Source organism: Coptis chinensis, chromosome 1 (assembly GCF_015680905.1).
Source record: "Coptis chinensis isolate HL-2020 chromosome 1, ASM1568090v1, whole genome shotgun sequence".
In the NCBI taxonomy this organism is placed as follows: Eukaryota; Viridiplantae; Streptophyta; class Magnoliopsida; order Ranunculales; family Ranunculaceae; genus Coptis; species Coptis chinensis.
This window is the reverse complement of record NC_141456.1, coordinates 10,007,204-10,034,534: the sequence shown is the minus strand read 5'-3', so window position 1 is coordinate 10,034,534 and position 27,331 is coordinate 10,007,204. Positions and strand designations below refer to the sequence as shown.

General features: G+C 35.4%; 1 protein-coding gene across 32 annotated transcripts; it reads left to right on the top strand.

Annotated features, from left to right (window-relative positions):
* Window positions 1–11,536: 11,536 nt before the first annotated feature.
* Window positions 11,537–26,353, top strand: LOC147522001 (uncharacterized). 32 transcript variants are annotated; one of them, XM_086589965.1, is made up of 17 exons: window positions 11,577–11,938; window positions 13,451–13,568; window positions 13,658–13,717; window positions 14,703–14,774; window positions 17,216–17,334; window positions 17,541–17,588; window positions 17,680–17,878; window positions 18,002–18,200; window positions 18,385–18,444; window positions 18,514–18,552; window positions 18,637–18,699; window positions 18,831–18,887; window positions 19,028–19,091; window positions 19,701–19,911; window positions 20,878–20,923; window positions 22,312–22,387; window positions 25,244–26,353. In XM_086589965.1, exons 8-16 carry the CDS (start codon window positions 18,051–18,053, stop codon window positions 22,384–22,386), a joined length of 765 nt encoding a protein of 254 aa, XP_086446091.1. In that variant the 5' UTR covers window positions 11,577–11,938; window positions 13,451–13,568; window positions 13,658–13,717; window positions 14,703–14,774; window positions 17,216–17,334; window positions 17,541–17,588; window positions 17,680–17,878; window positions 18,002–18,050; the 3' UTR covers window position 22,387; window positions 25,244–26,353. The 32 variants fall into 32 exon arrangements, 31 of the variants coding, with proteins under 31 accessions (XP_086446139.1, XP_086446178.1, XP_086446073.1 ...); XM_086589991.1 differs by having other exon boundaries at window positions 17,429–17,588; window positions 18,005–18,200; XM_086589954.1 differs by having other exon boundaries at window positions 17,429–17,588.
* The last annotated feature ends 978 nt before the right edge of the window (window positions 26,354–27,331 follow it).

Sequence of the window (27,331 nt, the reverse complement as noted above, 5' to 3'; positions counted from 1 at the left end):
ATATAAGGATGCAACCACGAGTTTGGAAGTGTTTGGTGATGAAAAAATTGATTTCTTAAAATAATACGACAGACACTCATTACACGTGCCCTTTTATATTTGAGTTGTTGTTTGCCATATATGGACTCGTAGTGTGAAATGTGAATTATGCAAAACCTGTTTGGGTCACTAAATAGTTGTACTGTGGACTAGATATGATTCAATATACTTAAACGAGTGTTGCATGTTTGACCTCTTTTCAATTCTTCGGGTTTGTAGTGTTAATGTTGTTCAATGATATCACAACATTTTGTGGAATTTTGTTTAATGCAATATTACATATTACATAAAAGAGAAATGAATACGTACACATGTAATCAGTTACCAAAAAAAAAAAAACTATAGTCAACACATAAACCTAGATGTGCCCACCAATTGATTTTATTTTATTTGTATTGAGATATTTGTTTTCTTAAAAAAACAAAATTTTGAAAAAGCATTTGCTTTCATGGAAAATCTACTGTAAAATAAAATCAGTCATGGAAGTGAATGGAAAAACAATAAACGATCTATCATTTCATGAGGCATTTTAGTAATACTTTATTTTCAAATTCTACTTTCAACTTTTCCAGTAAGAAAATATTTCAATTTTTAATTTTTTAATAAGATAACTTGTTGATAAATTCCACTTTCCATATGGTACACGCTAATACGCTATGGTAGAACTACCAGTCCACCTTCCAAGTTAACATTTTGACTCAAAACCATTTTCCACTTTACACAATTTATATGCATATTACTTTCAAAAGAATATATGGTAAAGAAACTAGAGAAAAAAATGCAAGACATTTTGTTTTGTTTGTTTGTATTTTCTCACAAGTCATGTAGATAAAATAAAAGATAGATAAAATATATGGGAATGAATTTTCTTCGTCGTTGTTGTAAATGTTGGTTTGGTACGTAAGTAAGGATAGATGAAAATGACAAAAAGATGGGAAAGGAAAGAAAAAAATAGTATAATTAATCTAATTAAACAAATGGAAAAAAGAAACAAAAAAAAAATACAAAAAAACGACAAAAAAAAAAAAAAAAAAATAAAAAGAAAACTGTGTAAAAGAAAGAAGAAAACAAACTACTAGGGAAGAAAGAAGTGATCGGCAAGACTCCTAACACTTTCTAGTGGAACAACATTGATAACGCTTCTCATACCCTCCAAATGATATTACATTGCCTCTTACCCTCACAAAGCGGACACATTCTTTTTTCTTGGAAGATTGATGGAGAAGAAGACATGGTTACGTGTACCTGTTTTATAGTTTAACAAGTATGCGAACCGTGCTACACATCGGTGTTTTTTCAAGTCTTTAACTCTGCCGCTCTAACATCTCTCGTGTAGTATGAATTTATGAATTATAGTTCTAATATAAAAAACAATATAAAAATATTATGAGGAATTGATTATAATTTCAGTTATGTGAATAAGGTTTTCTAAATTATTTTAAATAATATGAAAGCTGATTCTAATTTCAGTGAGGTGAGGGAGTTTTTTATAAATTATTTAAAACGGAAGGAGCTGATTAGAATAATTGAGAGAGGTGTTTCTAAATTATAAAACATGAAAAATTAGAAATAGCTTCTTCCGTTGAGAAGTGTGGTTACTGATAACTTGGCTATCAGATAGTGTAGAGAAGAGATATAATATTTAGAGAAAATTCTGCCCATGCACTGATTAATATAAACCGTCGATTTCCCATTGATCTAACTGTTTTATTTTTGGGCATTCTTGACCGTATTTTGCATTCTAACTGTCCATGGACCGACACCTCATCTATCCGCGTCTTAGACCACTTGATCAACTCCTTAGACCTGGGTCCCCGTACGTCACTCTAAATCAACAAATCATATTACTGTAGGGACACTGGCCCAGTTTACTTAGTCGAAAAACGAAAAATTAATACACTGCATTTGACACGTGTCGTACATATTAGATTAAACCAAAAGTTGACCAGAAAATAAAATCCAATTTGAGAAATTCGATTTATTGGCATTTTGAATTGTGGAATGGATTTGGTTATGTTATTTTGAATTGTACATGGATTGAACCATGTGATGACCACCAACTGTACCACAAAATAACTCAGAGACAAACATCTAAAAACAAAGGGTGTGTTTGTCTTGCATGGGGAAAATTTCTCATGAAAACCAGTTTTTAATATAAACTTTTGTGAAATGTGAGGATGAATGACAAGTTTTTCTTCACAATCATCAACAATTAAATTAGGGGAAAGTTGTTCAAGTCTTCAATGTAATCTATCTAATAAGATAGGGTTTTTTTTTCCGCTACAGGACAAAATTATAATAAAGGACGGTCCAGATCATTTCTAGCATGATCTAACAGTCTATATGTACGCTAATTTTAATTGTTAGAATCGGGACACTGACGGGAACAACTCCTACTTGGTTGTTAAATTATATAATTTTAAGTGAGATTGGGGATCTCTGTGTATGTATGATATGGTTATGGACTAATAAGTTTGGAAAGTTTTTGAGTATAAAAATAAGTTGATTGTTTCATTCAAAAAGCACAAAGATTGAGTTTGTTTCATCAGTCTGGTCTTATGGGAATCCCCATGATTCTAGGAGGTACTGTTGTTTGCCACACCCTTTAATAGTAAAGAAATAGTCGAGTCCTACCACACTTAGGACTCACTGATCTTATAAGCTTTAAGCTTTATGTGATTTAACCACGGGTTGGGAGATTGCAGTCCAAATTTTATTTTGCTGAGATTTCCATTAAAATTTATGATGAAACATCACTTTTATTATTTGTGTAAGTTGATTTATAGTCTTCTTCAGATCATTGGTGTTGAATATATTGTATTTTATCCCAAGCGCTAACATAAGTTGATTTATATTATTGGTGAATATATTGTGTTGATTATATTGAGTTTTATCCCAAGTGATTGATGTCATTGAATGTTTTCTTTTCTACCTTTTCAGTAAGCTTGAGAGTGATGTATGTTTCGACCAAATATGATCAAAACACCAAGTGTTGATGAAAAAAGGCGAAGAACGTAGAAAAGTAATTAGAAAAATGATGGTGATCGGGGAATGATGAGGCTATCCTGCGGTTGCTTACGCATCTAAATTATCGGTGGGATCAAGTCTCCCCAAAGCGTAGTTCGAATGAAAAATAATTTGGTATTTATATAGGTAGAGTAGAAGTCCTCAGAGCTCAAGTAATCTCAGAAGCTTGAGTAATTGTGATAGACTATAACTTTCAACCGATAATTGTCTTTTTGATAAGAAATGAATCGGACATAAATCAACGTTACATTAGTGGAAGTTTACGCGTGTGGCTAAGGTTCAAATTTCTTAGCATGAATAATTAAATTCGCCCGTATATTGATCCATGATATTCGCGGTGGGCTTTAGCCTTGTCGGTAAAACGAATAAAGTGGAGACTCTACCAATGGACGTTTGCCCGCGTAGGTGGGGTCGAAACCGCCCTCTTTGGCATCGCGAACAAAGTTCATATGGCAAAAAGAAAGAAAAAAAATGGCGGAATGTATAACGTGTAAATGCGAAAAGAAATAATTGGAAAATTGATGTCGAAAAAAAAAAATCGTGAATTAAGTGAAGCGAAATAATGTCAAACTAACGTATATGGGGACGAATGTAGTTAAATAAAAGATGGCGAAAATGCAAAAAAAATAAAATAAAATAAAATATGCACGTGAAATAAAATTGCAAAAAAAAAATCGATTAAAGCTGTAGACCGAAGCGTCCACGTAATAAATCTGAAATTTGAATTGACGACGCGTGCCAACGGAATAGCGATACTTGGATTATACCGTTGAAAATTAAACGTAGGGGCAGTTTAGTAATAATAGTATTAAAAGTAAATTAAATACTAATTGGACTCAAATGTTTCGGATGAGATAAGAATTGAGAGTAGAGATGAAATTGGAGTTGGAGAAAAATCCCACCAGCACTGAAAAACCGCTCGTAAACCTATATAAGTGCTGTTTGATCCATCCAAAATATATTGTTCTACTTAGTTGTTTGAGGTCCATCCAAAATATATTGTTCGACTTAGTTGTTTGAGGGTGAAACCGCAAAATGTGTATAATGGCATCCATGTGAAAATATCGGATTACGGTTTCCTGCAAAACTCAAAAGGAAAGCTAAAACCAAAAAACAAAAGTTTGACCATCATGTCAAAACCAAAAGCGAAAATGAGTTGGTTTATTGCAAGGCCCAATTTTTCGGGATATTAGGATATATCGGAGAGGCCAAAAAAAGATATATATCGGATATATCGATATGTCGGAGAGATAAATCGTTTTTGCCCATTTTGGTGATAATATTCAAAAAAATCAAAAAATCGGAATATATCAAAAATATCACCGATATATAATGATATATATCGGGATATATCGTTATATATCGGTCAACAGTCAACAAAATCGGTCAAAAGTCAAACTGTCCAACCAAGTCAAACGATATATATCGAATACATCGGAATATATCGCTGATATATATCTTTATATCGGTTTTACCGATATATATCGGTTTAAAAAATATTAAATTTTCGGAGCCGATATTTCGGATTTTTCGAAGTCGGATTGCTGAAAAAACGATATATATCGGCGATTTTTCGATAAATCGACCGATATTTTCGGCCTTGGTTTATTGTATGAGTCCGTTTTTTTTTTTTATGAGTCTAAAAAGTATTTTTGTCTCATTATAAAGACTCCTTTCCAGTTTCTAAATAGAAGTTCCATAATGTTGCGATACCTCCCTGCGTCAATATGAGAATTCTCATTTAGTTCTTGCTTCTTTTCGCTTACAATGATTTCTGCAAACTCTCGAACTTGTGAAATTGCTTATTTTAGTTTCTTTTCTGATCCAATGTCAAGTATCCGTTGCAGCTTCGAGATTACTGGAAAAGCATAATTGAACCGCTCACCGCTTGTCCTCACAGCATTATCGAAAGCAAGGGCAAACTCTGTTTTTGGGAATCACTGGGAAAGATATTCAGGATCAAACCCGAAGGCGACCTTGCAAATATTGTCAAAGGCAAAGGGTTGAAGGATATCTTGAAGATCAACTAGTGTTCTTTTAGCTGCAGCAGCCGAGAGGATTGGAATAAGGTGGTTGGACAATTAAGTCTACTGGAAATTCTCTCTACTACGAGAATTGAATAGGCAACTAAAGATTAACTAAAGATTGACCGGTATAATCTAGTTCAAGATCGATCAGTTTCAAATTGGATCGGCTAGGATATTAAGTTCAAATTATTGAGTTTTAATAAAAATTAAATTTGGCCTGTCGAAGAAGACGAAGAAAACGGAGAAAAGTGCGGAGAATATAACAAAGCGGTGTCGGAAACAGATATGTTAGTATTTTTTTTTATCAGTTATCGTAAAATTTTGGTCAAGTCTGAAAGACTGACAAAAAGTTTATTCTTGTCGTCGCAGGTAGAAATGGCGGTACGACGAGAGACATAAATTCGCGAAAATACCGGAAGAAAAAGTTTCATCCGCATGATCTCAATGCCTTGTAAAAATAAATAAGGTGAAGATAATTTTCAATCCATTTCGAAACTTAACGTAATCGCGATTTTTTTTTGCCGCGGAGAAACAAATGAGTAAAATGTAGCAAAATATATGAGAAAAAAGAGTCGACCGGAGAAAAGTTTTATGCGTAACAAGGTGTCAATTAATGCCGTAGAAAGAATGAAAAAAAGTTTGAAAGAAGTTTAGTTGAGAAAGACCGACTCAATGTCTTAGAAAAAAATAATGGTATTTGTCGGAAAGTTTAACTTCGGAAAGATTTGGGGAAGATTCGGCTCGAAAAAATCAGCATGAAAATTTGTTGAAATTGTTTGCTTGGAAATTTTTCAAAAAAAAAGCGAGAACAATGCCTTAGAAAAAAAATAATTAAAACCGGCATATAGTTTTCGCTTTGAAGCGAAAAAGAGTTATGAAGTTATATTAAGCAAAAATCGATAAGGAACCATTGGCTTTTCCCAAACCAATGATTATGTGATTGTGTGAATGTAATATCATAGAACTAAAAATTCTTGTGAAAAAAATAAAGTATGGGTTTCTTTATTGAATATTGTTGTTATGACGGATAACATACCAGAGAAAAACCGACAATGTTGTTGATTTATGTAGTTGAAATAACATAGAGCGAGGCGCCCATGTAGAGAAAAACGCCCCCAATGCTAACTTCGGCAAAATTAGACTAAGCGAGTGTAAAAAATGTTCAAACTTACCGACAAAACGAAACGCGGTGACTTAGTCGGATATTGTCGTAGTGATAGTAACGACTAAGCGATGATAAAAGCGTTCGAACTTAGACTGACGAAGCTAAACGCGGTAACTTCGTCAGATTTTGTCGTAGCGATAATAACGAACTAAGCGAGCGTAAAAGCGTTCAAACTTAGACTGACGAAGCTAAATATGGCAACTTCGTCAGATTTTGTCGTAGCGAAAATAACGAACTAAGCGAGCGTAAAAGCGTTCAAACTTAGACTGACGAAATTAAACACGGTAATTTTGTCATATTTTGTTGTAGCGATAGTAACGACTAAGCGAGCGTAAAAGCGTTCAACTTAGACTGACGAAATTAAATGTGGTAATTTCGTCAGATTTTGCTCCGAGCGCGATAATAGTAATGAGCGGCGTAAAAGCGTTCATCTTTAGACCGACGAAAAAATTAAACGTGGTAATTTCGGCCGATTTTGTTAATAGCGATAAGTAACGACTAAGTGAGCGTAAAAGCGTTCAACTTAGACTGACGAAATTAAACGTGGTAATTTTGTCAGATTTTGTCGGAGCGATAGTAATGACTAAGCGAGCGTAAAAGCGTTCAAACTTAGACTGACGAAGCTAATCGCGGTAACTTCGTCAGATTTTGTCGTAGCGATAGTAACGAACTAAGCGAGCGTAAAAGCGTTCAAACTTAGACTGACGAAGCTAAACGTAGTAACTTCGTTAGATTTTATTGTAATGATAGTAACGACTAAGCAAGCGTAAAAGCGTTCAAACTTAGACTGACGAAGCTAAACGCGGTAACTTTGTCAGATTATGTCGTAGCGATAATAATGTTGCGATGGAAACATAATTATACCATTATAAAAAATTTTGTCCGGTTTTTTGTTCAACTTGTTAATTTTGTCCGCTCGCTTAGTAAAATAATTTGTTGCGACGAGCAAGAAATGAACACTGTCAAGGGCTGTCGGAAATAAACCAACAATGTCAAGGCCCCATTTCGCAAATGACCAAGGTTTATGGATTGGATGACGCTTCGTCGCGGGAAGTTGACCCATATCATATATCATGTGTTTGACAAGGCACACACTTCTCGGACAAACACTTAACATCCTTTGGCATGTATGGCCACCAATACCATTGGGTCATTGCTATGTGAGCGAGACTTCGCCCCCGGGAGTGGTGTTCACATAGTCCTGAATGAATTTCTTCGAGGCCTAGTAAATTGTTCGTTCTGCCCAAACAACGAAGGATAGGATTGAGACTTGTGCTGCTGTGATAAAGTTTTTATTCATCAGGAATTCCTGAGCATCGTCAGCTGCATGATCGTCGTCGGTAGATACCGAGACATTATCAGTGCCAAGCTCGTTGGAATCATCTTACAGCATAAGTGGTTAATCCAGTGTTGTCATAACAGTGACGACTTAATTTTCCACGGATAAGTATACGATAGAATCAGGATGCCTTACATCATAACGCCGGATATCGTCATGCGGTAATGATAGATATAAAATTTCATGCAATTCGTTGAACGAAGTCTAAATAAACGTTCATTCTATTATTGCGAGCCGCATATTATCATTCAAATTGGCTAACAACTAAGTTAGAATAATTAATCGTAACTTAGTCGCCCCCAGGTGAAGAGTTGTGCGTATACCACAAATGACAATTTCGGACTCAGCCATATTATTTGACGTGTCAAATCCCCAATGTAGAGACCTCTCAATTATGTCTTCATTCAGCTTCAAGATGACACAAACAAGACCGGAGGCGGACTTATTATGCGAACTATCGGTGTAAATCTAGCAATTAGCTGATATATCCGATATATATTTCAAGTCATCGCCCCCGGGAGGTAATGACAATTAGAGATCGACGTTTTCCTCCATCGAGTAATGCTTTCGACATAGGAATATCATCAATAAAAAAATCAGTCATTAACGAAACCAAAGTTTGTCTCTGTTTAATTGTATGAGTGTCAGAGACATTGTTGTAAACGCTAAGGTAACTTTTCCATTCTGCGACTCTATCCGTAGGCGTATGAAAAAAACTTGCGCGCTAAATGGATATTCGACAAGTATAAACTTCGACTATTCCCGCTTTGAAATAAGCTTAAGACGCCCGGACAAAGATGAAACAAGGCCAGTGTAATATTTTCAATACAAGAATGCCTCGAGACATATGACGGACATTATCCGCAACAGATGACGAAGAATCGTCAGAGGCAATAACTTCGTGCTGAATAATTTGGCACTCGGTGGAACGGTAGCCGGGTCGTATGCAATCGGATGTTGAAAAGGAATAGGAGGGAGTAGTTCGATATCGCCAGGTTGACCTTGCACCGCACATTCGCGATGATCGTCAGTAAGTGCATCGAGAACTTAGGCTCGTCGAGTATTCGTCATAACTTTTGTAGAACGTGATCGTCGGTTTTGCATAAGAACCACAGACGGCGCCAATTATGTTTCGACCAAATATGATCAAAACACCAAGTGTTGATGAAAAAGACGAAGAACGTAGAAAAGTAATTAGAAAAATGATGGTGATCGGGGAATGATGAGATCGTACCTTTGCGGTTGCCTCACGCACCCAAATTATCGGTGGGATCAAGTCTCAAGAACGTAGTTCTGAATGAAAAATAATTTGGTATTTATATAGGTAGAGTAGAGAGTCCTTGTAGCTCAAGTAATCTTGTAGCTTGAGTAATTGTGATAGACTATAACTTTCAACTGATAATTGTCTTTTTGATAAGAAATGAATCCGGACATAAATCAACGACATTAGTGGTAAAGCCATGAGGCTAAGGTTGAAATTTAGCCACATGAATTAATGGGCCCATACATTGATCCATGATATTGCGGTGGGCTTTAGCCTTGTCGATTAAACGAATAAAGTGGAGACTCCTACCAATGGACGTTTGCCACGTAGGTGGGGGTCGAAACAATGTATTGAGAGAATGTATCACCCAGATCGTGACTGCTTTAAAGGAAAAAAGAATGTAAATTTGTGGAAACAGTTGAACTTCAGATTGGACTGAATAACTATAACCCACAGAAAGACAAGCGTTTCAGTGGTTCTGTAAGCTTCCCCATATCCCTCGACGTAAGATGAAGGTCTGCATGCTTGGTGATGCTCAACACGTTGAAGAAGTAAGTATTGGTGTACTTGAACAGATAATTTTTTATACGTAAGTAAATTGCTCATGTGTGTGTTATGACTTATGACAAATTGTTTGAGATGCGGTCCCATTAATTATATGTTCGAGACAATTTTATTTTTTTTGCTTTTTTTTAAAGACAACTGCTCTAAGGTGAAATTTTTGTGTAGAACTAGAATTGTGCCAATATATGTTCTATGGATATATGTTATGCACACATTTCTATTGCATAAATCACATTTGTTGTGGTTTTGGTTTGGGAATGACGGTACTGGGTTAGGTATGTTAAAGAGGATGTGAAGCCTCATTTTATTTTTGGTTTGTGATTGAGGTTGAACTAAATAAGGCGTGGGAGGCTCACATGTAATATGCAGAAAATTTAGAATTTTGTTAAAGTTATTTGACTTGGGGCGACGTATACTTTTGATTCACAAAATGGGTTGGATACGAAGGTGGAGAACTCAAGAACGCAATTGAAGGAGAGGAAGAACAGGGCTAAGGAGCTGTGGAGTTATTGTAATTTCAAATATGTGGTTGTACAAGACTCCCTATTTCACCTTTGGCATAATTCTTAAGTCTTTTCTTGTTTTGCTGACCAAGGCTGAGGATGCTGCCAAGAAGAAGTAAAGGGGATGATCAAGATGTGTCTATGGCTACTGTTTTGTTGCATTTGGTTTCATTTTCTTTTTATGAATAGGAAAGACACCTAAATTATAGTTTTGGTAGTAGAGCCCATCTGTTAATTCTTAATTTTAAGGTTTTGCATAACCATACCATCTCAATATTTCCAAGTAAGTTTACTCTTTTGAATTCCATTTTGAATCGCATTATTTTTTAACTTCAATAAGAATTCAGTTATGTTTGTTTTAATTCACAGGGTTTTATTGATTGAAATTTGTACGTAATTGATTGGAGATGAGGTTTTACTTGAAGGTGTAGTAGAGATCGTGTACAATGAATATAAGTAAATGAAATGCTCATGGAAGCTACATTTGAAAACCTCATTACATATTTGTATATTACTATAATTTTTCCTATTGTTGTCAGGTTTCAAGTGAAACCTAAATTGAGGTCTAAAACTAGAGTTTCCTTTTGTTGTCAGGTTTCTTCTAATTGCAACTCAAGAGTGTAGTGTTATCGTCTAATGTAGATATTAGATACCCAGTCAGGTTTGGGTATAGTAGGCTTGCATGAGATGGAAACTGGTCTAAGCCTACGTGACATTCTAAAAGACATGATTAATATCAACCTGATGAAACATGATGGACTAGATTGTATGTTCACAAGACCTATGCGCCACAATTTGGCTCCTGCTTTAATCTTGAGCTGCCAATACCTTATAACTGGAAGGTGCCTTAAAGCGAATGACAATGCTCATAATGCATTTTAGGAAAAAAATTATATTTGTACATTTATTTGACACGTACTTACTATATATCCTCACTTTATCATACAACAAATGCAACTACTGGACAATGCAATTGCACAAGAATGTGTCAAACTGGTAACCACTTAACAGAATACAACACTCCCTATACTAAAATAGACCATAAGGGAGAAAATTAATTAGTTTTATTGGAGCTTAAAACCGAAAGAAACCCTACTCAATATACATATGATTTAGTGAAAAAACCTTAACAACCATGCGATCCAAGCTTGATAGGATTTGTTATTTCATTGAAATTGGGTCCCGGCAATCCTTCAAGTGCGAAATCCATTGTCAAAATTATGAATTGGGATATTTTCCTTTTGAGAACTAGCCCTTTTGTAAACAAAATGCTAAAGGTACTAAGTCTGGAAAAATCATATTTATGTGGTTTGCTTTCATGTACCAAGTTAAATTGCTAAAAGTTTTCAACAACACGTTAGGAAGTTCGTATAGTCATTGTTATGTGTTATGTGGCGCATTTATCCATAGGGGAGGACAATAGTGTGCAATCATATAAAGTTGTTCTAGGACTTCCATATCAATATCAAGTTAGTATCAAGTGAGACGCATGAAATGATTATAAAATATAAAATTACTAGAAATGGTTATACCATTGATCCATTGCTATTTGGAGATAGTCTTTTGAAGATCTTGAGTGCCGATTGGCACGGGCATCAACTAGTATTAAATATGGTATAGAACTATAGTTTTTATTATGTGGAATTGTATATGCAGGAGAGAGTTGCAAAAGCGTTTAGGGTATACATTTTCAGATGTCAACATTCAGAAAGATCTCTCAAAGCAGCCAAACGACTATGAGGCATCAGTTGCTCCTGAAACTGAAGTAGGTGGCAGTGCTAATTATCACCCGCTCGGTTGTTGCTGAGGTGCCAATGGATGATAGGCTAGTTCTGGAGGATGAAAGCTGGTCACTTAATGAACAGTGGGTCAGTCATTTTGAACTACATTTCATCAATCAAATGATGCCCAAAGAAGTATAGACTTAAATGGTTAAGAGAAGAATGTGGTCAGATAGTGAAAAATGGTGGTTCACAATTTCCTGGAGATTCTGACAAACCCAGAGATGAGGTACTGCTTGCGTATACAACTTTTCATTAGAGTCTATTTTACCTAAATAGTAAATACCTTTTCATTGTTGTTGAAACATTTCATGTGTAGTTAGCTGGCAATTTATTAGATCTTGTTGGAGATAGTGCTTTTGAAACAATTCAAGATCTTGTGAATTTTAGAATTGTTGTAGCCATTTTTTAACTGCTTTCATTTCCTTATGGTTTGATAACATGTATAGAATAAGCTCCTTGCTCTTACTATTAGAGATTTGTGCGACGCTTCTCTATGATTAATACCATGAGTTGTGAGTTCTGCTGTGGTTATTGCTTTTATTCTTGGGATTACTATTTTCTCTATTACATCATCTTCTGTAATTGCAGAAAAGGTACTCTAGAATCAAGATTATATAAATGTTTCCTATATCAGTCTGTCTCAGGATCGACAAAGCCCTATTAGAGTCTTCTCATTGATTTTACTTACAGATTGTGAGGTTGTACTTTTAGCTCGAACGTGTTCCTTCAGCACCAAGTAACTGGGTTGTGTGGATACTAGTAAGGATGTCGGAGTCCGACTCAAGTAGGAGTTTTGGGTTAAAAAGCCCCAAATACAATATTAATGGACACGGCAGTAGGTTTGAAATGATCTAGAAAATAAGTTTAGTTACATTGACGCGGACAAGTGTATTGGTGTCCTGACACAGATACAGAGTGTTTGACATGGCGAGCTGTTCAAAACCAACAAGGGTTCACAGCTAGGAATAAGTAATATTTATTTCCTTGATTTCAATGAGATTATTGTAGACGTAATAAGTTGGATATTACAAAAATTAAATGATCAATATTCAAAAAGAAAAGAAAACATATATGAATAGAATCAAGTTAGCAATTAGTATACCAGTGAAAATAGAGTAAAATAGAATAGAATGGAGTTGATTGAAACAGATTAAAGAGACAAGTATAAAATCATATTTATAACAGATGTTAGAATGTAAGTGATAATGTATTATATTTTAGTACTTGTTTTGTGGAATAAACTTGGATACTTATCGAGTGAGCTTTGTAAGAGTGAGATGTATCTCACACTACCCTTGCTACTGGTTAGGAAGGGATTTTTTTTAAAGGGTACATATAGTATTATATAATATAGAAACGAGAAAATTAAAATGCTTGTAAGAGATGATGTCCTTACAGAATCACAACGCGTACTCCACCCTTTTAGATGAGTCCATGCAATATTGATAAGTAATGAGTGACGTCTATTGTAGTTTGTGGATTGTTTTAGATTGAAAGGACACATTAGCACCGTTTAGGTGGCTGATTGGTATGATATATTATTCTGATCTTACAATAGAGCTGGCAAATGTCGAAGAAGTGCATCTGGAACTTCTAATTGGCTGGGTTTCATCACCTGAAATACTAAAATAAAGACTTGGTCTTCACTGGTCATAGTGGTGAATGTGCTCATGGTATATTATGGTCAATTGTACTCACGAAATTTTCCCCTCTTATCTCAAAAATGTACCTATTTCAGATTGAGATACAAGAGTTGGATTGACTTTGCTCAGACTGCTTTCCATGGCTACACATCCCTCAATCGCATCTAGAGTCGTATATTTCGAGCTACGTACCACACTAATGTGAGTATATTGGTGAGTTTCTTACTCCATGGTGCCATATGACGTAATTGTTGAACTTCTCTTTCATTCATTTATAAAGGTGATTTTCTTGATGAACACAGGTTTGTGCTCCACCAGGAGCTGGACAGAAAAATATAGCTATGGTTACTGTTCTACATGAGGTACAAAATCAGTATGCAATAATTAGAAATAGCTATTCTTTTTCTGAAGGATAGGAAAGTTCACTAAACAAGCCTTATGGAAAAAACATGGACATTCTCTGGTGTCTAAGCGAAGACTCTGAGTCCACTGAGAGTTCACTTGGGCATTGACGAATCCTATAAAATAACGAGTTAGCTGGCTAACTTGGCCATACATCATTCATAACCAATGTTCTAAACCAGTAAACCAGAATCACATTGGATGCCCTTAATTCCTAATGCCTTACTTCCCTAATTATATGCATATTCCATTTTACACTTCTTCTCCATGACGAAGTTGTGTACTAAAACTCGGGTGATATTTTTTGAAGAAGGCTTTGATCGTCATTTTATCCTTCTCAACCAATTTCCCTAGTTTCTTTATCCTACATACCATTTTTTATCACAAAAAATGCAATTATTTAGTTTTCCTACTCAGTTCATGAAAAATCTGTCTGGAGGCCTTCATTTCCCTCAATTTTGATACAATCATTTGGAACTGGAGACTGGAGTTATAGTGTATTGGCCAGTACGCGAGTAAGTTTTCTACTCAGGGTGATTCCGTTCCTGGAGAAGTACCTTGAGAGTTGAGATTTCTTAGGTGTTGTTCTTAGATTTTTGTTTGGGGTTTTGTTGGACTTATGTAACTACATCCTTTATGTTTAAGTTATTTTTTCATCTCGAAAAAAAAGAAAAGAAAATCTCAATTTCTCTGACAGGTTGAGTCCAAACAGAGTATGATACGCGTTTTGGGTCTTTCAGCCACTTTACCCAATTATAAGGATGTTCGTGTGGTTTTTTTGTTTTACTTCTACTCATCAATTTGTGTTCTTTGGTGTTTCCACTATACCTCTAACTTCTACTTTTACTTTTACTTAGCCTTGTGGATATCAATTCTACCTTTGTAGACATTCTTACTGGTTTTGGTTATTGTGTTGGTGAATGACACTTCGTGAAACGCTTATAGCTGGTTGTCGGCTCATTAAAACAGGGATATCAGCTCACACACAAGGATATAGGAAAAACTGCAAAACCAGTGGTAAGTTTCGTTCTCTGAAGGAGCCAAGCCTCCATCAACACTGTTGCATCTTTTTTTGCATTGTTTAAAACTTTAAATATATCTTTCTGCGTACTTGTGGACTTTCTCAATGCTTGAGTGACATATGGGCCATTTAAGTGCTCATTATATTTCTAACTCGCATTGACATGGGTATCCACACGGGGACCGATATGAGTAGGACACGGGGATACAGCTAGGGCTGTCAATGGATCGGTTTGGGTCAGATTCTGGGAAATCCGAAACCGAACCGATAAGATAATTGGGTACCCGAAACTGAAGCGAAGCGAAGCGAACCGGACCGATAATATTATATTTCATCCGAAACCGAAGCGAACCGATAAGATATATTACAAACCGAAACCGACCCGAACTGAAAACTATAAAATCAATTAAATCCTAAATCAAATCAATTAATTTTAGACACACAATTGATAAAACCTATACAAAATTAATCATAAATATTATTAAAATGCCATCTTATCGGTTCAGGTTCATATAAGTTCGGTGGAGGGCAAACTCGAAACCAAACCAATATTTTATCAGTTCGGTTCGGTGGAAGGCAAACTAAATTACCAAAACCAAAACCATTTTTTATTGGTTTGGTTCGAGTCGGTTATCGGGTGTTCGAAACCCATTGACAGCCCTAGATACAGCCAGATAAATATAGAGATAAAAAGTGTTACTATTCCTTAGTTACACAACTAATTATTGGGCTCAAGACTTTACAAAGCGTCTCCTAGCAAATATATAACTGTGAAAGTGGCATATCATGGAGTTTTAACTATGTTAGTAGGTTATTTTCTCAGTCTTCTAGGGTATAAAAGAAATTTGAAATTGAATGCTCAATCACCTTAATGTGTCAGTGTGTCCGACATGGCGTTTCTGTGCGTCAGTGTTTCCGATATGGATTTATTTAAGAATATGAAGTGTCCATGTTACTTAGTTATATTTTCATTATTGTAATAAGTTGAGGTGTGGAGTCAGAATTGCTTGGTCCATAAACAGTATATGAGATGGAATAGCCCATGACGAATCTGATTTAAACACCTACAGATTTGCATAGATATGTTCATCATCTGACTAAGGTTGCATTAATAGTGTGGAGTGAAGGGCCTTAGTATTAGTGTATGATCATTGTTAGTGTGCATTATGGTAGGAATTTTTTTTTCCGCTCACAGACAGTTGTCTATAATTCAATATTTATTTGGCATTAAGATGGTCAGTCAAAAGTACTAAAGGTGGATTGGATTTCTTTGGAGGAACAAAAAGATGCAATCTAGAAGAGATTCTCTGAAACTGGTGAAAAGTTAAGAAGTTCTGTTTGGAAGAGATATATGGTCATGATTTAGCAGTTGCTATTAGGTTGGTGACTCTCAAGAGAATAACCAATATGATCTCCAGATTTGAGTGTGGAGAGATTCTGTAGAAAAGCAATACAGTTGTGAATACAGAGACTTGGAAAGTGGGTATGGGAGGGAGGACTGAATGTCTGATTTGAGATGGTGCATCTGGTCATATGGTCTTCAGGGTTCAGAATATAGCATTCTTCTCGAAGTGCTTTTAGAAAAATTAATAACATACTGGTTAAAAATTGGCTGAAGAAGAGAAAACTGCACAGGATATATGTAATCGTCTTTCTACTGCTCAACAGCTCAACATAATGCACGATGCAGTGAAAGCCTTTGAGCTCCTTAAAGAGCTCAGAGAAGCAGATTACCATGTAACTAGGACAGTTCACTTTCTAGGAAGTTGCTTTGTCAGACTATTTTTGCTCTACGTTTTAGACAAACATAGAAAATTTTGAGATGAATGAATCAGGTTTTCCGGGTAGCTTTGACTGACAACACAACTTATTGACCACTTCAAATTTCTTCACGCCTTTCTAGTGTTGGCCATCGGAAAATAGAGCGTTGATGCAAAGGATAATATACTGAGACTCTCTCTTTCCCCCAAAACTTCGTCAGTCAAATTGCGCTAGCTGCATGTATACCACATCCTGCTGTGCTTCGTACACAGAGAAGAAGCTTTAAGATAATTCTCTACTCGATTTAATAATAGTGTCGCAGTGTAGGTATGCCAGAAGTTAAAAGTAAAAACTATAGCTGAAGGTTTAGATAGTTTTTATTTCTTAAGATTATACAATTTGTAGATATGATGTATCTCTGTTTCCTAGAAAGTCGAATTTAGACAAAACTCTAAATCCTGGTTCAATTATGATGGTGCATGTCCAAGCAAATTGACTATGCACGAAGGATGATGAGCTGGATTTATTTATGAATGATACACATCCATAGTTTGCCTTAATAAATGTAAATCTTAAGTCAATTTAATTTCCTTTTCTAAATCTCTCTATCTCATTTCCCATTTCAATTTACTCATGAATAAAAGCTAATTCGTGAATTGCATACCAAGTGTTGCAGAAGGATGTGAACAAATCTAGAAACAGAGAAGTTGTCTATTTGTTTGAATCTGGACCACACTGGGATGTTACGTTGATAGAGGTCTTACTGAGCGCCTTTTCTCTGAAGGCCTCCTGAAGGTACCTTCTTGCCTGTTTGTTCACTGTCATTTCAAATCGTTTCAAAATAGTGTTTAGCTACAGTGGATAACATACATAATTGTGATATTTCTAGAATGAAATGTTGTCTTGTCGAGGATTGCACAGAAAACACTATGTATTTGAAAATTTAAAGAACTGAGCAACAACAGTCTTCTTATGAACACTGAACACAATGGCATTAGCAGAACAGGTACATTATCAAGAAAAGCGGTTGCGTTTTAAGATCATATATTGTAAGAGTTAAAAAAGTTTTCATTCACATTGTTTAGTGTGAAGCAGTTGATGCTGATTCGTTCTTAAAGCTTATCTTGAATGACCATTTAGGTTGAACTGTCCGTAGTGGTCGCTGACTCGCTGAGTTTATTATGTTGATCAGCTGGAGAAGAGACGACATCACGAAAAAATTTCTGACTTCTAGTGCATTTGATTACCTGAATCGTGCACTTTTAGGCCAAACATCCTTAGTTTGTCAAAAATTTATTGGATCAAGTCTGTCTTGAAAAGCTGGCATGGTTTTCTACTTGTAAGAAAATGTACACGTTTGTGCAATGTATTTTGTTGCTGTTCAAAGATTCAAATGCACATCTGTTGGAAGTTGATGCACAAAGACTTAGTGTTATCACTAATTTTGTTACTGAATGTACAGCAGTGGTCTTAGCAGCAGAAATAGCAGGGGATAATAGTTGGACAAATTTATGGATGGAATGGGACTCCATGGCAGTGGTTCTAGCAGTCAAAGAGGGGAAGAAAGAATTGAAGATGACGAGGATGATAATGGAAGAATGGAATGGATCGTCCAAAACAGCTGTCATAACTTCAACTCCATCTTCTCTCTCTCTCCAAAGGTCTCATTTCTCTTTTCAATTAACAATTCTTTCATTTCTTTATACTTTCTCTCTGTTTGTGATTTTTGATGAAGTTTCTAGCTGCATTCTCGAAGCTTTTGTACCCGAGGCAAGTTTGACTTTCTAAATAGGAGAATGAATTTGGTTGACGTGTGTTGGAAATTCATTGGATGTAATTTTACAGGGCTTTCCAACTAGTGTAACTCCAGATTATGTTACTTTTCAAATCTGGGACTCATTACAGGTAACAATTGTTAATTTTTTTACTCATGCTTAATTTTTTTTTTTTTTTTTTTTGGTTTTTCGAGATTAGGGGCGATCGACTTATATATGTACAATGCTCTCTACCCAAGTAAGTATTTTCTGGCGTGCTTTAGATTTCACTTTCAAGTATACTATTTCAGCTGTTAATTGTGCGTTGGTAATTTTTTATTAGGCTCTGTTAAGCGCAATTGGTGTGGGTGAGAAATCAGCTACTGTCATCGGTGTTATGTTTCAGGTGATGGAAACATCTTTGTAGTTTCTTTGTCAAATTGGTTATCAAATCGAGAAGTGTCTGGCAATTTTGTTTTATTTGTGGTTTTTGAATATCTTGAATGACGAGTGAGCTGGAAATGAATTTTGTTGCAGTGGTTTTTGAGGGATTTTACTGGGATGCTTGGTGGTATCTTATTCACATTTTACCAGGTATTTTGCTACTTTCTTATATGATTGTACAAATCTATATACATGCTCACTCTTTGGACTAAGTCGGCCGTTTTAGTTTGCTCCGTAGTCTGTGCTGTATTAGCTGATTGGTGAAATATATTTTAATGCTTTCTCCTCAGGGTTCTAGTCTGGATAGCAATGCTAAGATGTGGCGTTTAGTTAGCGACCTGATGAATGATCTTGGTATGTTACACATTGTTTTCAGTGAGGTGAAGAGTTGGAAACTGTGAATACAAGAATCATTCTTCATATGTTTGTATGTGCGTCAATAAGTTTAGTTTTAACTTCTTCCTAATATACTACTCTCTCAAGTGTTTTTTGGTATATATTCTGCGACTGTTAACTTTTATTTGTTAACTTACTGAAAACCTTGTGAGGGACAAAGGATTGGTCTGCCTTAGTTGTCATATCGTGAATGACACTAAAAACTTATGTTTTTCTACTGCCATGATTGCTTTAAATGGGAGAGCAACATGAATCGATTCTCTCTAGAGCCTAGTAGCATCTATTTTACCTCTTTATAAAATGTGATAGCTGGAGTTTGGTGGTGAGGGATCGATCAGAATAAGAGTTGTATAAAGTTAGTATGATCATGTGAGTGATATATTAGCACTTAACTTCTCTAACTCAATATAGGTGTCAATAAATTCTTTGTCTATACTGTTATTTGCGAATGTCGGAAAAGAGAGGCATGGTAGTTGTTATTTTTCTCCTCATAAGTTCACCATTTGCTCCATGACCAATTAAAAGTAGTCATTTTTCAAAGTCTCATAATATTCTTCTTTGTCCCAGGCGATACACTTGGATCTTTCATATATGTGCCGTGTGAAGTGATGAAGCAACGAATGCAGGTTCAGGGCACCAAAAGCTCTTGGAGTTCTTCTGCCGTGAAAGGAACTGTTTGTCAGAAATCTGGAAGTCAAATGTATGCTTACTATACAGGGATGTTTCAGGCTGGTGGTTCAATTTTTAGAGAACAGGGTCTCAGAGGATTATATGCAGGGTAAGTTTTAAGGCTTTGCCATCCATTGCTGGACGCCGTTTTTTGCATTTTTTTTTTTTTTTTTTTTTTGATCAGAAGACAATAAAATAAGCAAAGTAAACCATGAAAGCTTACACTTTAAAAGGTAAAAAATTTAAGTTGCATTGACACAGACAGGTGTGTCTGTATCCGACATGGATATGAAGAGTCGGACACGGCGAATTTTCAAAAATTGAGGTATATCACATACAATATGTGTCCAACACGGACACGTGGATACGTATCCGACACGGATTATTTTCAAAATATGGCGTGTCCGTGTAACTTAGTAAAAAATTGATAAAGATATACCAAACTTTGAAAGTACATCAAATCATCCTATGTCTAAAAACAAAAGACGGTCCCATCTAACCTCGAAATGCTCAATTGGGCAACTCCACTAAAAGAAGTTGTGATTACCTTCTGATTGTTGGTGAGTGTTCTATTCCACGAGGTCTTAGACTGATGTCCTGGGTCCTAAGACGGTCCCATCTAATCTCAAAATGCTCAACTGGGCAACTCCACTAAAATAAGTTGTGATTACCTTCTGATTGTTGGTGAATGTTCTATTCCACTTGGAGGTCTTAGACTGATGTCCTGGGTCCTGGACATTGGGTTATCATAAAATGGTCCGGACAATGTTCATACTATCCTCTTCTGCCTCTATTGTATGTGATAGTGATTGCTTCTTGACAATTTTATGTTTTCCATTTTCCATTTTTTTGGACAGCCGCATTCGTTTTGGATTTAGTTTCAAAACCTTACTTTGCCAATTTTCTAAGCAGAAATTTCTAGCTGGCTAGCTTTAGTATAAAGTATGTTGATGTACATGAACTCTAGGAAAGCAACAATTTGTTTAATAGAATGGTGAACTACATGCCTACATATAACCAATTAACCACATATTATGGGTGGACACTAATACTGGAATTATGATTGCTTTCGCAGATACTGGTCTACACTTGCAAGGGACATTCCATTTACTGGTCTAATGGTATGTATGTTTAATGGAAACCTTTTTATTTCTCTTGAAGGCAGATAGATGCTAAGTCGACTCCAGATAAACCTAGTAATTTTTCATTTTTTCAAATTTGAAATTCATCTAAGTAATGAGGACATGAAGTAAGTGAGATCATACAAACTCCATCCAGAAGTTTAAATACATGTTTAATGAGTATAATGCAGTAAATTTCTTTTCTAAACCTGGTGGATTGAAAGTAGGTGTCTGGCTATTGACATTGACGGTCATGCTTGGGTAAAGCAAAAAGAGTTTACAATGATTTAATACATCAGACCATTTTTGTGTTGAATCTGTTGCCATATATACCAAGCAGGGTCTGAAATGTCTTCACATAATGGCTCCCATTTTAAATAAAGGGACAACTTCCTCCTATCTGTAACATCAAAATCATTACTCTTCCTTGAAGTTCCTCTTCTTTTAACAGAAATTTTGGGTTCTTACTCTGTGTTGAGAGCTGAAATTATTGTTTGGATCTCCAGGTTACCTTCTATGAAGCAATAACGAATTTCTTAAACTCTAACGCTCATCCAACCGTCCAAACCAATCTACGGTCTCAAATACACCATATCCTACGTCATCAATCCTTCTTAACTTTCAAAAAGTTCAATCAAGAACTTTAATGGAATGCACAATGGGGCAACACCAACCACTGCACACATACCACCTATTTTCTTTTTATATTTCAGCTCCATTTTCTTCATTGTTTTCCCTCTCAATTGTTGAAAAAAGATAAATAAATCACAGTAGTCTCTGCAACAACTTCTGTATCAAATAAAATTTGATGTATGTGATTTACCACAATATCTTAATTATCAACTTTATGACATAGATATATTCAAGATTGTTTCATTTGTTTGTGACATTATTATTGCCTTTTTCTAAACTATAATTTACCACATGTTTACTATCATGTCTTTGTTAAACTACTTTTCCATGGAGTTGCCTTGTGATTCTTGTAGTATTGCATTTATTATGAAATAACACGTCTTGGTTTCCTTTTTTGAATCTTCTATATTTTTTATAACTGGCTGGACCATGTTTTTTGAAATCCATTTTCATTTACTAATAACCAGTTATCCCGGGTGGACAGTAATACTGAAACTGTGATTGCTCTCAGTCTACAGATACTGGTCTACACTTGGAAGGGACTTTCCATTTGTGTTTCCAATGAAGGCAAATGTTTCTTACTAAATGGCAATTGGATAGCTCTCTTTTTAGTAAAGATACAATTTGCTCCCTCTGTATCGAAGTCAAAATCTTTACCCTTTGTTGAAGTTCTCAGTTTGGAGCTCATTTTTACGCAGTTATTGTTGGTGCTTGCTTTGAGTTGAGAGTGCTCAAAATATTATTTTGATCTCCAGGTGACCTTCTATGAAACACTATATATAATCATCCCCCAGATGGTTCAGACAATTTGGGCTACTGATGAAAGATGAGGTAATTTTTTTTCTCTCAAATCCAAGGAGTTTTGTATATTAGTATTTAAACCTGTTAGTTTATATGTGAAGACTATATGATCAATCTGGTATTTTCAAATATGTTGCAGTTTTTTAATATGGTGGAGATAGAAATTTCTTCCTAAACATTTTAAAATACAATTTGACTACAAATTGGCATTGTCTCCCCTATACGGCTATACCTTTCTTTCCCTTGTTTCTTGAGGGTGATGAGCTATGTTATTTTTCTAAATCATAATGTAAAGAGGCTGTGTGCTTTCTCGGAAAATTAGGTTATAATACAATACAATATTCCCATAAAGAAAACTCTTCTTTGATATGAAGATGACACGCAACTTGGAAAGTTTTCTAGAAATAAATAATTTTTGAAAGGACCTTAATGATCAATTTAACGACTACTTCATTTACTACATCATCCTGTTTCGATGTTTTGTTTTTATGAAATTTTAGGTCGAGGTTCCTCTTTGCTTTTGTATGATTCCTGAATTTTCCAATAAAGGTTTTCTTTACTCTTTATTCACCCCATCTCATAGTCTTATATTTCGATATCATTGTATGTATCTATTTAAATCATTTCTCTCACTTTCTTTGTGTGCTTGTGTGGGTATGACTCCTGTTTGTCACTTTTTCTCTCAAGGTAAAAAATCATCCCCATACACAGGTGAACATACTTAGGTGATACATGTCTCTGGGTGTGTTCCAATGTGTCAATATGCATTTCGCAGTGAAATAAGCTTTTATTTGACATTCTTATGAGATATGACATGTCTTTGTAAACATTTCAAAAATCAAAATACAATTTGACTACAAAGCTGGCACCATCTTCCCTATACCATTCTTTCCCTTGTTTCTGTAGGGTGACGAGATATATTGTTTTTCTAGATTACAATTTAAAGAGATTAGTAATTTATAGGAAAACTAGGATAAGTAAAACACATAATAATGCAGTTTTTCTTTGTCTTTTTAGCAGTATTTTACCACGAACCAAACACTTTTTCTTTGATATGAAGATGAAATCGATTTTAAAGTTTTTCTGGAAAGAAATATTCCTAGGGAGGAACTTAAAGACTACTTCTATTATCAACTCTTCATGTTGTGATGTGTTTTTTACGGTGCAACTTCAAGTCAAGGACTCAAGGTTTCTTTTTCCTGAAAAACCATTTCCCAGCTTCTTCACTACTCAAACTAGTGTCAAATGGTTCCTGCGTCTCTCTCTCTTTCTCTCTCTTGTGTGTGTTTTTGTGTCTGTGTCTCATAATAGGTGTTTGCGAAATAAGCGTCCTCTTATTCTATTGATACTCCTCAATAGCAGAACATGCTCCTATTTTCACTCCACATCAATATGTTCGTGTTGAACTTCCATGTACTATGTGTATGTATTCTTGAGTTATGCCCTTGCTAAGCGTAAATTTCATTATGCAAAACCTTTGTCAATTTGATCAACAGTAACTGTAACTGTTTCATTCCGGAAAAGCATTTATAATTTGTTTTTGGTTTAATACAATTGCGCTCAGTGCTGAGAATGTCATATTTGTAGATTTTTGTACTAGCATCATTTTCTGGAAATATAAAGTATGCCTTATCTCATCCTGTTTAGTTACTTATCTCTATCCTTGGAATCTCACTAGATGATGTAAATTTTAAGTCCATGTCCTCCATTTCTGGTAGGCAGTTGTTTTTTATCTTTATTATTTGGGCTTGGTTTGAAGGCGTTAAGAAAAGTAAAGTAGGCCGAGAAAGCCTACACTTGCAATGGTAAAAATAAACAAAACAGCCATACCAAACGTAGAAAGTACATCAAGTCATATTATGTCCAAAAACAAAAGATGGTCCCATCTAACCTCAAATTGCTCAACAGGGCAACTCCACTAAAATATTTATGATTACCTTCAGATTGTTGGTGGAAGTTCTGTTACACTTGAACGCCCTAGATTGCTGTCCTGGGTCCTGGAAATTAGCCTATCCTGAAACGGGGAAAGTAATTTCTTTTACTATCCTTGTTTGCCTTTTTTTTTATATGTTAGGCAGATCGCTGCTTGACCATTTTCTGTTTTTCTGGGCAGCCACTTTCTTTTCGGCTTTAGTTTCGAATCTTTACTTTTGTAAGGCTAACTTCAGTATCAATTGGTACGTGTATGTGAACTCTAGGAAAGGAATTATTTGTGAACGGTGGTAAAGATATAACCACATATTGTGAGTGGACACTAATATTGGAACTGTGACTGCTTTCCACATATACTGGTCTATACTGGTGAGGACGTTCCATTTTCTGTCTTGTGGTTTGTCTAATGTTTATTACGAAGTGGCAACAGGATAGAACATAGATGCTAACTGGACTCAAGATGAGCCTAGTAATTTTTCATTTTCTTGAGTTATAAATGCAGTTAATTAGTTTTCTAAGCCTAGGGGATTCAAAACTGGGTGTCTGGCTATTGTTATTGATGGTCATGCTTGGGAGAAAGCTAGTAATGTGGAAGAACTGTACCATAATGGTTTGCCTTATGGAATCATGATTTTGTCTTGTCATAGGTGATTTATGGAATGATGGAGGTGATCATCACAACCTTTTCCTCGCGATCTTACAAATTAGGTGATAGGATTGTGCCTCCATCTTTCCATGTTTTTGTGGTGGGGTTTATCAAGATAGAGTTGAAAACCTTCAAAAGAATTTAACACATCAGACCATTTTGCATTGAAATCTGTTACTGTATATACTGAGCTGGGTTTGAAATGTCTTCACATAAGTAAAGATATATTATGCTTCTTATCTGTAAAAAAGTCAAAATCATTACTCTTCCTTGACGTTCTCAGATTGAAGTTCCTTTTCTTTTAGCAGAACAATTGGGTTCTTACTTCTTACTTTGCGTTGCGAGTTGAAATGATTACTATCATCTCCTGGTTGTCTTCTATGAAGCACTAAAAGATTTAACAGAGTATGGGAAGAGGAAATGGTTGCCACATACAGATTGTCATGTTAATAGTTTTTTTGAGGGATTGGTCTTAGGGGTTTTTCTGGCAGTAAGTTTTGTTTTGGCACATGAATTTTATTGACGTTTCTAATTTACTATTACTTCATGCATTGATCAATTCTTCATTGTGTTACTGATTCTCGCAGACTTTAGTGCATATCTCACTACCACTTTGGCTGTAATTGAAACATGACTCCAAGTACAAGAACCAACTCTAAGATACAGATCTAATTATATCTTCACAAAACAGTATAGAACCTTGAAATTCTTCTGTCTAGTTACCCTAGATGATTTAACTAATTTCCCCACCATTCTACTTGTTTTCTCTCGAGACCTTTAGGTTGGATAGTGGCAAATGTTGTTTTATATGCTTAGAACCTTCCCGTTTCTATTTGAAGCTAGGAATGTATTAAGGAATTTAAAAGGCAAAAAACATGGAGTGAACTGGGATATATTGCCTATATTTTAGAAATGAATTTTCTGTCGTTTGTGAACAAGTTATATTCGACCTTGGTCTGTTGTATGCCTTCTAGATTTTGTTTCTTTCTTATGAATCTTCCAATGGAATGTCCTTTAATTCTGGTTTCTCTTCTTAGGTACAACGGTTTGTTTAGAGGTAGTGTTCCCAGGATCAGATGGTGCATTCCAGCCTCTGCTCTTACTTTCATGGCTGTGGAGTTCCTCAGAGACCATTTTAATGGTGTTCTCCATGAAGTTGCAAACTTGTCCATAGAGAAAAAGGGTTCTACATTACGAAAGGTGGTTTAAAAGCCATTGTAATCTTATTAATTCTACATCTAAATGTACTGATTTCCCTTGCCTGGGAAAATTCTTACAGACGATGTCAATAGTTGGCAGTATGATGTCCGTGAAGTTGCAGTCTTTTCAACATAGAGAAAACAAGTTCCACTTTAAAAGAGTTGGTTTCATTCTACTAATTTCCATCAGTTTTATTATAGTGATGGGCTTTTGTATCATATCAGACATTTTTAACTGTATGCTTAACTCAAGTGGGAGTTTGGGACATAGTATTAACAAAGCACATTCAGAAATCAAGAATTGTTTGAATGGCCTGTGTGAATGCATACAAAAAGTTACAGATTCTAGTGTATTTGCATGTTAAAATCGTGAGTAAGCACTAAGCACTAAGCAGTAGCTTGCTTGGTTCTCTGGTGAAGGTTGTGGACTGGACTAAATTTGCGTTGAGATTGAGTCATTGAGAGCACAGAGGGAGTAAATGATCGGTCATAGTGTGTCCGCACTATTGCTTTAAACCTCGAATACTTCTGTGAATAGGACCATCTCAAAGTAAGCAAGAATACTTCTGTATTAATCTTTATCATGAGGCGACTGACGATATTAATTTACTTCAAGAAGACGGTTTCTAATTCTGTTTGAAATTTATTTTGATAAAATTCTGCTACTTTGTTGGTGGCTAACTTCGTATACATTCAGATCCGAAGAATTTTTTTATTACAGTGGGAATGCATAAAAAAACATAGGGATGTTCATCTTTTCTATCTTCCATTGCAAAATGATGGGTAAGTCTGTTCATAAAAAAGCAGTTGCTACCATCTTGTGATAATGATCACTAGTGCAAAGTCAGAAGGAATGAATTGTTTAAAAGTGTCGATGACAAGTCAACAAATGTTTAAATATTGAAAATCACTTGTTTTATGTATCCTGATTCTTGATGCTGTTAGTTATTAGGAACTTAATCAAATGTGTTCTGATGAAAATGTTGCACATGCCTACGACGGCTTTCACTCTTCCATTTGTGTTCTTTTATCCAGAGATTCAAACTTGAATTCTTATCTAAATTGTCATTCTCTTTCCTGGAGAAAAAGCACCCGTACATATTTGATCTAAAATTCTCTACGTGACTATTAGAGCGGCATGATTATTATTATTTTAAAACCAAAAAAACACCAGAAAATAAAATCCAATTTCTCGCG

What these genes read in the sequence shown, in the direction of transcription:
- LOC147522001 (XM_086590013.1), top strand. Translation starts at nt 18,051, where the DNA reads ATGGATGGAATGGGACTCCATGGCAGTGGTTCTAGCAGTCAAAGAGGG. An exon ending in GTACAATGCTCTCTACCCAA is followed by an intron (nt 18,553 to 18,636) that starts GTAAGTATTTTC and finishes ATTTTTTATTAG; the next exon opens with GCTCTGTTAAGCGCAATTGG. An exon ending in TTCCATTTACTGGTCTAATG is followed by an intron (nt 20,924 to 22,311) that starts GTATGTATGTTT and finishes TTTGATCTCCAG; the next exon opens with GTGACCTTCTATGAAACACT.